The sequence below is a fragment of the Mastigoproctus giganteus genome, chromosome 3, assembly GCF_048544385.1.
Source record: "Mastigoproctus giganteus isolate SK-2022 chromosome 3, ASM4854438v1, whole genome shotgun sequence".
NCBI classification, from domain to species: Eukaryota; Metazoa; Arthropoda; class Arachnida; order Uropygi; family Thelyphonidae; genus Mastigoproctus; species Mastigoproctus giganteus.
Window position 1 is genome coordinate 204,260,164 of NC_143577.1, and position 13,520 is coordinate 204,273,683.

Here is a 13,520-nt window from a genome sequence, read left to right on the forward strand (position 1 = left end):
TATCAAACATTTGCTAGTAGAGATAAGGCCTTCAAAAAAACTCCTTTGCTTAGATTTTATGTTTCTTAAATAACAGTATAACCCCTCTTCCCTTCCTATCCTGCCTTATCTTTTCTGTACGCATTGTACTCCCCAAATTCCAATTCTGCCTCCCTTATATCTGAGTGGTACCACATCTCTGATATCCCAACAGTATCCGCCTTGGATGTCTTAACCAGCACTTCAAATACATCAAATTCATCTTGTTGATATATGAGCTGATAATCTGGACTGTCTTCACCGATGTGTGATGTAAGAAAGAAATTCATCAAATTTGATGAATTTGAGGTATTGCTCAAAACATCGAAGGCAGATATTGTTGGGATATCAGAGACGTGGTGTCACACAGATATAAGGGATGCGGAACTGCAATTTGGGGAGTACAACGTCTACAGAAAGGATAGACAGGATAGGAAGGGGGGAGGTGTTATGCTATTAGTTAAGAAACACATAAAAACCAAGGAAGTGAAGCCAGTCGACATCGCTGGACAGTGCAGTGTGGAGTCAGTTTGGTGTGACATAAACATTGGGAGATCAAAATTGAGAGTAGGAGTGTGCTATAGGCCTAATGACTCTGATGACTATAATAAGGAACTGTACAGGGAAATAGAGTGGGCCAGTAAATCAGAGTGTCTTATAATGGGAGATTTTAATTTCCCAGATATTGACTGGATTTTGGGGGCTGGTTACTCACACACTAGCAGGGCTTTTGTGGATTTATTGGATGATTGTTTTCTACATCAACATGTTCGGGAGGCAACTAGAGGGAGTAATACTCTTGATTTGATTATCAGCAGTGATTCTTCATGCATTAAGAATCTGCAGATAAATGAACCACTAGGTGGCAGTGATCACAGTGTGCTGAAGTGGGATTTACTCAAAGAGGTAACTACCATTAGGGGTTAAGGGAAGGGTTATTGCTTCCGTAAAGGTGACTACGATGGACTGAGACAGTATTTAAATTCTATACAGTGGGACCAACTGATGATGTTACCAACAGCAAATTCAAAATGGGAAGCATTCAAAGAACTTATCTTGGAAGCTACTAGGCTTTACATACCAACTAAGAAATATTGTTCAAGGTTTAGGCCAAAATGGATGTCAGATGAACTAATGAGGCATATGGCAGAGAAGAAAAATGCATGGGATACATGCAAATTAACACATGACACAGAAGCCTATGATAGATACAAGTTGATATGCAACCAAGTTACAAAGGAGGTTAGGCAGGCGAAGGCAGATTACGAGAAATCCTTGGCAAGGGATGCAAAGAAAAACAGCAAAGAGTTCTTTACTTATGTAAACTCTAGAAGGAAGGGGATGAATCAGATTGGTCCACTTGATATTGATGGGTGAAGTGTTGATGATCCTGCTCAGGTAGCTAACAAACTAAATGAATATTTTGCATCGACATTCACACATGAGGAGTTATTCAGCGAGGGGAATGCCAGAGGTGTATTCAACTCTAGCAGTAAGCTACAGTATCTTGAAATAACTGGGAGTAAAGTGGAGGAGAAACTGTTGAAGATAAACACAAGAAAGGCACCCGGGGTGGATGGGATCTATCCAGTTATATTAAAGGAGGCAGCAAAGGAAGTAAGCAAACCCTTAGCCATAATTATGAGAGCTTCCTTGGAAGGGGAGGTACCCATAGACTGGACATGTGCAAATGTGACCCCAATTCACAAAGGAGGATCAAAGGCTGACACAAGTAATTATAGACCTGTGAGTTTAACTTCTGTTCCAGGAAAATTAATGGAGGCACTGGTTAAAGAAGCACTGCAGGATCATTTAGACAAGACTTCAGTTATAGCTCAGACACAGCATGGTTTTGTTAAGGGGAAGTCTTGCCTGACCAACTTGATTGGATACTATGATGCAGTCACAAAAGAACTGGATGCAGGGAATAACTTTGATATTATATACTTGGATCTTAGAAAGGCTTTTGATACTGTTGCACATGGAAGACTGCTACACAAATTGGAGCAGTGTGACATTGGAGGCAAATTGCTGCTATGGATAAAGGGGTGGTTGAGGGGGAGAAGACAGAGAGTGGTAATCAATGGACACTGCTCATCGTGGACTGATGTTATTAGTGGAGTCCCTCAGGGCTCAGTGTTGGGTCCATTATTGTTTTCTGTATTTATAAATGATATTGATGATGGTATATCGGGCTTAATGTCCAAGTTTGCAGACGATACAAAGGTTGGCAGGGTTGTCAAGGACACTACTGACACTATGCTGCTGCAACAGGATCTGGAAAGGTTGAGCAGATGGGCTGAGAGGTGGCAAATGAAGTTTAACATTGACAAATGTAAAGTACTACACATGGGAAACAGCAACCCCAGAGCAACGTATCAACTCTGTGGTACAACACTGACAGTGGTAGAGAATGAAAGGGACTTGGGGGTGGTTGTGCAGGCAGATATGAAGTTCTCTCAGCAGTGCAGACGGGCTGCAAGAGTAGCTCATGGAGTATTGTCAATGATATACAGGAATTTTTCCAGCAGGGATAAGGAGGTGATTATTCCATTGTATAAGGCGATGGTCAGGCCACACCTAGAGTACTGTATACAGGTCTGGAGGCCTCATTTCATGAAGGATGTAGAGCTGCTGGAACGAGTACAGAGAAGGGCAACAAGATTAGTGAATGGAACAAAGGGGTGCTCTTACGAAGAAAGGCTTAAGTTTTGCAAATTACAGTGTCTGGAGACTAGGCACCAGCTAGGTGATCTGATAGAGGTGTATAAAGCCTTGAATGGTTTAAGCATGCTCAATGCTGATGGGATTCTTCCTCTAGCTCAGAAAAATCACCTAAGAGGGCATAAATTCAAATTGAGGAAAGACAGATGTAGGATAGACGTGCGGAAATTTGCCTTTAGCCAGCGGGTGGTTGGTTGGTGGAACAGACTTCCATCCCTTGTGGTGGAGGTTGATAGCCTAAATAAGTTTAAGGCTCAGCTGGACAGGTATTTTGAACGAACAGAGGGGTGAAGTGGAAGTGGTTTTTTTTTTTTTTTGGCTGATGCTGCATAAGCTTGCTTTCTTGCATCAAATGCCTCTGCTAATGCTAATGCTAAAAGTTTATTTAGCATGTCAAGATATGCAACCCTGGTGACAGCTTTTTTCCACAAAGAATGCCTATATAGTCCATTTTTCTAAAGGACTATGAATCTTCATAGTCCCTTAGACAAATTTGTGCTGTCAATCACAGCACAAATAACATTTCACTTTGGGATTCTCGTGTTTGAGCTCTACATAAACATGCAGCTTCTCACTTCCTCAGATTCTAATATTTTATTTATCCATTAATGCATTTAAATGAAAACGCAATTATCACTTAAGATAAATGGTTAATTAAATCTTTTTTGTGTGCTCACCTGTGCCAAAACTGTGTCACAAATATTAGCATTTTCTTTTGTCATCTGTGATGGCTTTGTAATATTTGTAATTTAGATACAACAGTTTTTTCCAAAATTTTTCACACAGCAGGGTGGGGTAATGTCGTATGCTGATTTTCTAGGACTTTGAACAAAAGCTGTTTACATTTTACACATTTATCTAAAGTTAATATGCACAGTTTTGTCACATATGTAGCCTTTCTGGCATTTACTGAAGAACATCCTGAATTAAGAAAATTCATCTCTTTTATGCCAGTCCTGAATGGAATGTCTACCCAGAAGGGTGTTTTCCATATTATGCATGTGTAAAAACTTGGCTGAATTTGTGTTGCGGAATTTGAGTGTTCAAAGCGAAAAAAGTACAGCGCTTATTCTTCTCCACTAAAAATCATGATTCTTGCTTACATTACGTATGTGCATGCCAACTACTCGTCACCAATAAAACTTCAAAGTCCAAAAAACTTAAAAGGCTTACAAAATTGTGAAGGTGCTTGAATCGCCCTTTATTTTATTTTGTATTGGTATGCTCTATTAAAATTCTCTTCTCAGTCCACAAATGTCCTTATACATTTTTTTTTTTTTTTTTTTTTTTTTTATAATCACAGGGTGTGAGAAAAAAGTTGAAATAGTGCTACAGTCATCAGATGCAGAACACCAGCAGCCTTTTAAAGATAGAATGGATGAATTTTTAAAGAAAGGTAAAAATTAAAATAATTTCTGTAATTACCAGAATGTCACTATTATACCTTGCATTATTATGCATGCCTTGTAATATGCAAAGATTTTGAAATTAAATACAACATTTTTGTGATACTTTTGAGGACTTTCTTTAAATTGTAAATTATAGAAGGAACCTGTTTTGTGCTTATATATAACTGAACAGTATCAAAAATTATTATTCTACCATGAACAACTTCACATATATATTGGAAAAATGTGAATAAAGGGACGTTTAAGTGTTGAGAATAGTTAGAAATGGCCACTGCTCTTCATATATTAATGTTATGATGAGTCCCAAAGGTAGCTTAATACTTGACCCCTTACCATTTCTGATATTTATTAATGATATCAATGAACTAATTTATTATTTTAATAAATTTATTAGTAATACTAATTCAGGTTTAATGTCTACGTTTGCAGATGATACAAGACTGGGCAGGGTGTAAATAACATTGGACTGATGTCATAAATGCTTACCCTCAGGGTCAGTGTTTGGGTCACTCCTGTTCAGGTTTTTTAATGACATGAAGAAATGTAGGAGAAGTGATCAATATTTGCTAGTAATTTGGAGATGGGAAAGTTGGTTAACAACCAGAACTGGGGCCATTTTGCTTCAAGCTATCTTGGATCAGTTGCACATGTGGTCTGATGAAGAGTGATGGCTGAAGTTTGATGCCTCTAGATGTGGAGTTTTACATCTGGGGAGCATAGATCCAGGGGGTTGCTTTATAAGTTGGGGGGAAGAGAAGAAAAAGATTTAGACATTACAATTCAATCAGACTTAAAATTTTCCATGCAGTATAAACATAGTGGAAGGCACATATAATATATAGGATCTTTTTAACTATGGAAAAGATTGTTGTCCTCCCTTTATATAGGAGAATGATGAGACTGCATGTGGAATATTGTGTTCATGTCTGGAGGCCACACACCTGATTAAGGACATAAGAGCTTCTGCAACGGATTCAAAGAAGAGAAACCAGATTGGCAAGTGGAGAGTACTAATCATTGGTCATGTGAAGAACTGCTTAGAAGCTGCGAACTACAAAGCATGGTAACTAGACATCTCGTGGTGGGGGGGACCTGATTTGAGGCATATAATGACCTTCAGTGGATTATTAAAATGAATGAGTAAGATATGTCCTTGAGGTTGTCACAGACATTCTCTCAGATATGCCAGACAAGCTGTTCTTGCTACCTGGGAGTCTAAAACGCTGATGGAACTGATATTCGGGTGACACTCAAAGTGGTCCCAATTTCGGCGAAGTCCGGACGGTCTATGACAGCCAAATCCTCTGCTTGCACCTTCACGATGGTGGGACTGTTAGTAATCCTGGATATAACCTTCATGCACAAGTACATGGTGGGTGACCACCCAGGTGTGAACCAACGTAAGCAGGGGTCGAGGTGTGGCGCCCACACCACATGGAGGAACGCCGCCCCTCTATGTTACCAGGCAGTACTAGGTGGTAGATGACTCTCATCAACCGGTGAAATACCACCACTTTGCTTATTGGAGGCTTGAAGTGGTGGAACCCATGTTTAGTCTCTAGAGCTAAGTTCCGGCCAACCCTTCCCTATCTCTTCCATCATGCAGTATGATTGATGATTTTTGAGGTTATGATGAATGTCGTGGCGAGATCCAATATTCCTTACATTTCGAGGGTACAGCTCTAAAACGGTGTTTGCAGGCCGGCCGCTAGTTAGTACACCGGACTGAACCTATTGGTAACTCTCTAGGAAGCTTCCGGATCAGCTAGTGTATAATCTTGCTACCTCTACTCTGCCAGATAGTGACTGGAGGGAGTCCGAGTAGTGTGTATGCGGGGAGCATTGTCGAGGCCACGTTATGTCAAGGATCTGGGTATATTCTTACCACATGTACGCCATATCCAAAAATTTCATTACTTCATACAGCATATCCCACCCACTTTTTCTTACTATTGAATACACCATGAATTGTCAAAATAATAGAGCAAGCTTATCTGCGAAAAGATCTAAACCTCCCAAGGACTTCCAAATTCATTTCACAAATATACGTGGTCTCAATTCTAATCTCAACGATGTCCATTTCCACTTGCAGTCTTCCAAACCCCATGTACTTTTTCTGACTGAATCTCAGTTATCAGTTGATTCAACTACTGCTCATCTCAGATGTCCAAATTATTTGCTGTATGATTCCTTTCGCCTCAAAGGTGGTACTTGTGCATATGTCCGTTCTGATATTCACTGTCAGAGACTTGGCAATTTGGAATCTCCTCTCTTTGATCTTCTCTGGCTTAAAATCTCTCTACCTCATTGTGTAAAATTCATCTGTTGTCTCTACCGTTCTCCAAACTCCACTAATCACTTGGAGCTCTTTGACTTCCTCTCTTTGCAACTTGACTTTCTCCAGTCCAACTTTCCTAACAGTGAGGTAATTTTCCTTGGTGATTTTAACGTTCACAACTCCAGCTGGCTTCTGTTTTCTAGTCACACCGACCCTGCAGGTCGAGATACTGAGGCTTTTGCAATTACTAATGACCTAGCACAGATTGTTCATTTACCTACAAGAATACCGGACAATCCTAATCATACAGCCAATACGCTTGATCTTTTTCTCACAAACAACCCTTCTAAGTACAAGGTTGAAGTGAGAGGTCCTTTAGGCACTTCAGATCACAACTTGGTGATTGCCTCTTCTCCAATGGAACCTTTATCTCATGGCTATTCCCAACCTCGTATTGTTTGGCATTACAAGAATGCAAAATGGGATGACCTGCGAGACTTCTTTTCTTCTTTTCCTTGGTCTGATTACTGTTTCAAAACTTCTGATGTCAACGTTTGCTGAGATCGTGTCAGTGAAATTATTCTTGCAGGAATGGAATCCTTTATCCCACACTCCACTTTAAAATCTTGTCCTTTATCTAAACCTTGGTTTTCCAATAAATGTGCTAAGGCTGTCCAAGAGAAGAACGTTGCATATCGTAATTGGCTTGTTTCTAATTCTTCAGTTTCATTTTCTACCTACACCAGTGCTCGCAACAATTGTAAAGCAGTTATTAATCAGTCCAAACTAGAGTTTCAACAGGCTAAGAGTAGTAAACTTGCTTCTTGCCCTAATGGTAGCCGAGCATTCTGGTCTCTTGCCAAAGCTATTGGCCGCAACTTTTGCCCATCTCTGCTCCCACCTCTGTCCAAACCAGATGGTTCTGTTGTCACTTCAGCCAAGGATAAAGCTGACCTGCTAGCATCCCATTTTTCTTTGAGCTCATGTATTAATGATCTTGGTAAAACACCTCCCACCATTCCTAACACGCTCCATTCAATGCCTCCTGTGGTCTTCCGTCAAAAGGATATCAGAAGGATTTTGATGAATCTTGATGCTAAGAAAGCTCCAGGTCCTGATGGTATTTCTCCACTTGTTCTCAAAACCTGTGCTCCTGAACTTACTCCTATTCTTTGCCGCCTTTTTTCACTTTCTTATTCCAAAAGTGTTTTTCCTTCTGCTTGGAAATTTGCTCATATCCAGCCAGTTCCAAAAAAGGGTGACAAATCCCTCCCATCCAATTATCGTCCCATTGCAATTACTTCTACTCTTTCTAAAGTAATGGAGAAATTAATTAACCGCCAACTCTTAAACTACCTAGAAACCTTCCGTCTGATCAACGATCGCCAGTATGGATTCCGTCAGTGTCGATCCACTGGTGATATTCTGGCTTATGTTACCCATTTATGGACTAATTCAATGGAAAGGTTCGGTGAAACACAAGTAGTTGCTCTTGACATCTCAAAGGCTTTTGATCGTGTTTGGCATAAAGGTCTTCTAAACAAGCTTCCATCTTATGGTTTGCCAACTGTTTTTAGTAATTGGTTATCCAGTTTTCTCTCTGATCGCTCACTGAGGGTGATGGTAGATGGCTCTCTGTCTTCTAACTTCTCCACTAATGCCGATGTCCCCCAAGGTTCAGTTCTTTCCCCCACTCTTTTCCTCTTGTATATCAATGACCTTCTTCCATTGACTGGAAATCCTATCCATAGTTTTGCCGATGATAGCACATTGCATTCAACTTTCCATTTTGAGAAACCTTGTCCAGCTCAATCAGCTTCAAGTTCTCGAAAATCTGCTGCCAGTTCCTTAAATGCCGATCTTCAGGTAATTCTCCAGTGGGGCAAAGACAACTTAGTTGATTTCAACCCTTCTAAAACTCAATCTTGTCTTATATCTCGCAAAAAGGATTCTTCTGCTCCTATGCTTATCTTTAGTAACACTCCGATTTCTAGGCAAAATGATATATCTCTTTTGGGGATTACCCTGACTTCTAATCTCTCTTGGCACAAGCACATTACAAATATTGCTTCCTCTGCATCTAAAAAACTTGGTTTTCTCTTTCGCTCTCGCCATTACTTTTCTCCCAAACAGCTGCTCACTCTGTATAAATCGCAAATCCGCCCTGCCATGGAATATTGTTCCCACATCTGGGGTGGTGCCCCCAAAACCTCTCTCAGGCTTCTTGATTCCATTCAGAAGAGGGCAGTTAGGTTAATTAATGATTTATCTCTAACAGAGTCTCTCCACTCGCTTTCTCATAGATGCACTGTTTCTGCTGCATGCCTCTTCTACAGATACTTCCATGGGCACTGTTCTTCTGAATTGGCTTCTATAATTCCCGCTCTCTCTTTCAAAACAGTCCGAACACGTGCCGCCACCAGCCAACATCCATTTACTGTCCAACTTCATACCCACAGAACCAACTTTTCATCTTCCTCATTTATTCATTCAACTGCCGTTTTCTGGAACAACCTTCCTTCATACATATTTCCTGAAAATTACAATCTACAGAAGTTCAAGTCCAATATCAACAAATATCTTCTTTCGTCTTCTCAACCTCCAACCCAAGCACGGTACTAAGTACTATAGGTTATAATACCTCTTGTGTTTGGGGTTCTCATAAAAAAAAAAAAAAAAAAAAAAAAAAAAAATATTTTCACTGCAAGGAGAAATAAGAACTTGGGACCATAAATATAAAATTGGAAGAGTAACAGAAGGAAAATGGGGAAACAATGCGTGATTGATAATTTTTTCTTTTCCCTTTTTCTCATTGTGTTCTTGGCAGATACAGGAAAGTCTGCTCCTCCTCATAATTTAGGCATTATAATACTAATACTAATGGAAGTAGCATTTGTTGAATAAGTTGAGTGCAGCAATTGTGTTTGTTGTATTGATATAACCATGATATAAAAATTCTTTAATATTCTTTGTCTAATTCAATAGGTGTTTAATTAATACTCTAATAATTTTATACAGTTTTGTAAGTTTATAACATAATATTATGTTATAAACTTACAAAAAACTCACTATGATGAGAGCCTTGTCGATCAATTCGGCCCTGGAAAGTTTGTGCAAGGCTCAAGGGGTAGAATTTTTTTTCAGCCTGGTCTGTACTTGTTAACAGGAGAGACTGCTTCTACAGGGATGGGATACACTTAAATAGAAAGGGTGCAAGAATATTTGCTGATGCTGTCAAGGCAGTGTTAGGTGGGTCGGAAAACTGCTAGTTTGGGGGAATACAAGGACTAATAGATTAACAGTAGCCACTGGCAGAGGTGAAAGTGATTCTTGCACTGCTTCTATTGAAATGAGCAGCAGCAGCCTGGAAAACAAGATACAGGATATTTCAGAGACTGCTGGGAGTCATCTCGGAACAAGTAAACACATGGGTTGTGTTAGGGCAGCTAAGAATAAGAACAGGTGCATGTATACTTGCATGTACACCAATGCTAGGAGTTTGGTAAATAAATTTGATGAATTTGAGGTATTGCTCAAAACATCAAAGGCAGATATTGTTGGGATATCAGAGACGTCGTATCACACAGATATAAGGAATGCAGAACTGGAATTTGGGGAATACAATGTGTATAGAAGGGATAAACAGGACAGGAGAGGAGGAGGGGTTATGCTATTAGTTAAGAAACACATAAAATCCAAGGAAGTGAAGCCAGTCGACATTGATAGATAGGGCAGTGTTGAGTCAGTTTGGTGTGACATAAGCATAGGGAAATCAAAATTGAGAGTAGGAGTGTGCTATAGGCCTAATGACTCTGATGAGTATAATAAGATACTGTTAGTAAATTACTAAGAGGAGTTTACCTCAATATAGTATGTGGAACACTTCCGTATGATACCCTCCAGAAATTAAAACGGAAAAAATGAAAAAATCGACAACTTACCGGTACATTAAAGTAAAATATAAATAATTTAAGTAAAATATAAATAATTAAATAATCAATTTAACACAATTTAAAACAATTAAAATTCAAATTAACGCAATTAAAAGAATCTAACAAAAATATTGTCGCGAGCTTGCGACCAAGTTCACACGAGTTGGGTGACATCCCCCCCACAGACACATAACGCACTACCACAGAATATGTCGGCTAGTTCATGAACACCCCCTCACCCTGTATTCAACGAACCGACATATCAACAGGTTACAAACCTTTCCTCGTGTACACTATCGCAGGACCAGATTTCACTTTTCTCCAAAGGAAAAAAGAAAGGAAAATCATTTTGAATATTTTTGTTAGATTCTTTTAATTGCGTTAATTTGAATTTTAATTGTTTTAAATTGATTTTGAATTGTGTTAAATTGATTATTTAATTATTTATATTTTACTTTAATTATTTAATTATTTATATTTTACTTTAATGTACCGGTAAGTTGTCGATTTTTTCCGTTTTAATTTCTGGAGGGTATCATACGGAAGTGTTTCACGTACTATATTGAGGTAAACTCCTCTTAGTAATTTACTAATATTATTATCAACGTAGAACATATTGAGTATTACAGCTCTGTTTCATACTATTTAATAAGATACTGTACAGGGAAATAGTGGACAAGTAAATCAGAGAGTCTTATAATGGGGGATTTTAATTTCCCAGATACTGACTGGAATTTGTGGGTTGGTCACTCACACACTAGCAAGGCTTTTGTGGATTTATTGGATGATTGTTTTCTACATCAGCATGTTCGGGAGGCAACTAGAGGGAGCAATACTCTTGATCTGATTATCAGTAGTGATTCTTCATGCATTAAGAATCTGCAGATACAGGAACCACTAGGTGGCAGTGATCACAGTGTGCTGAAGTGGGATTTACTCAAGGAGGTAACTACCATTAGGGGTAAAGGGAAGGGTTTTTACTTTCGTAAAGGCAACTATGATGGTCTGAGACAGTATTTAAATTCTATACAGTAGGACCAATTGATGATGTTACCAACAGCAAATTCAAAATGGGAAGCATTCAAAGAACTAATCTTGGAAGCTACCAGGCTTTACATACCAACTAAGAAATATTGTTCAAGGTTCAGGCCTAAATGGATGTCAGATGAACTAATGAGACATATGGCAGAGAAGAAAAATGCATGGGATACATACAAATTAATGGGTGACATGGAAGCCTATTATAGATATAAGCTGGTCTGTAACCAAGTCACAAAGAAGATTAGGCAGGCAAAGGCAGATTATGAGAAATCCTTGGCAAAGGATGCAAAGAAAAACAGAATAGAGTTCTTTACCTATTTAAACTCAAGAAGGAAAGGGATAAATCAGATTGGTCCACTGGATATTGATGGTTCAACGGTTGAGGATCCTGATCAGGTGGCTAACAAACTAAACGAGTATTTTGCATCTACATTCACACATGAGGAGTTATTCAGGAAGGGGAATGTCGTAGGTGAAGTAAACATTGGCAGTGAGCTAGATGATTTTGTAATAACTGAGAGGAAAGTGGAGGAGAAATTGTTGAGGATAAAAAGGCACCTGGGGTGGATGGGATCTATCCAGTTATATTAAAGGAGGCAGCAAAGGAAGTAAGCAAACCCCTAGCCATAATTATGAGAGCTTCTTTGGACTCAGGGGAGGTACCCATAGACTGGAGATGTGCAAATGTAACCCCAATTCACAAAGGAGGATCAAAGGCTGACACAAGTAATTATAGACCTGTTAGTTTAACTTCTGTTCCAGGAAAATTAATGGAGGCACTGGTTAAAGAAGCACTGCAGGATCATCTAGACAAGAATTCAGTTATAGCTCAGACACAGCATGGTTTTGTTAAGGGAAGGTCTTGCCTGACCAATTTGATTGGATACTATGATGTAGTCGCAAAAGAACCGGATGCAGGGAATAACTTTGATATTATATATTTGGATCTTAGAAAGGCTTCTGATACTGTTGCACATGGAAGACTGCTGCACAAATTGGAGCAGTGTGGCATTGGAGGCAAATTGCTGCTATGGATAAAGGGATGGTTGAGTGGCAGAAGACAGAGTGGTAATCAATGGACACTGCTCAACGTGGACAAATGTTATTAGTGGAGTTCTTCAGGGTTCAGTGTTGGGTCCGTTGTTGTTTTCTGTATTTATAAATGATATTGATGATGGTATATCAAGCTTAATGTCCAAGTTTGAAGACGATACAAAGGTTGGCAGGGTTGTTAAAGACACTACTGATGCTATGCTGCTGCAACAGGATCTCAGCAGATGGGCTGAGAGATGTCAAATGTATTTTAACATTGACAAATGTAAAGTACTACATATGGGAAACAGTAACCCCAGAGCAACGTATCAACTCTGTGGTACTACACTGACAGTGGTAGAGAATGAAAAGGACTTGGGGATAATTGTGCAGGGAGATATGAAGTTCTCTGAGCAGTGCAGATGAGCTGTAAGATTAGCTCATGGTGTCTTATACAGGAATTTTTCTAGCAGGTATAGGGAGGTGATTATTCCCTTGTATAAGGCAATGGTCAGGCCACACATTGAGTACTGTATACAGGTCTGGAGGCCTCATTTCAAGAAGGATGTAGAGCTGCTGGAACAAGTACAGAGAAGGGCAACAAGATTAGTGAATGGAACAAAGGGTTGCTCTTACGAAGAAAGGCTTAAGTTTTGCAAATTACAGAGTCTGGAGACTAGGCACCGGCAAGGTGATCTGATAGAGGTGTATAAGGCCTTGAATGGTTTGAGTATGCTCAATGCCGATGGGATTCTTCCTCTTGCTCAGAATAATCACCTGAGAGGGCATAAATTCAAATTGACGAAAGACAGATGTAGGATAGATATGCGGAAATTTGCCTTTAGCCAGCAGGTAGTTGGTTCGTGGAACAGACTTCCATCACTTGTTGTTGAAGTTGATAGCCTAAACAAATTTAAGGCTCAGCTGGACAGGTATTTCGAACGAATGGAGGGGTGAAATGGGAGTGGTGTTTTTTTTTTTTTTTTTTGGCTGATGCTGAATAAGCTTGCTTTCTTGCATCATATGCCTCTACTAATGGTAATGCTAATTATAATGTAATGCAACATAATTTTATTTTTATTTATT

At 39.3% G+C, this 13,520-nt stretch overlaps 1 protein-coding gene across 2 annotated transcripts in view; it reads left to right on the forward strand.

Moving 5' to 3' along the window:
- Positions 1-13,520, forward strand: part of LOC150088616 (uncharacterized) — a 345,392-nt gene that overhangs the window by 301,568 nt on the left and 30,304 nt on the right. For both annotated transcript variants that reach the window (XM_090369593.1, XM_090369592.1), the window contains exon 17: positions 4,046-4,138. In XM_090369593.1, coding sequence (XP_090225719.1) covers positions 4,046-4,138 — 93 coding nt within the window. The remainder of the gene's footprint in view (positions 1-4,045; positions 4,139-13,520) is intronic.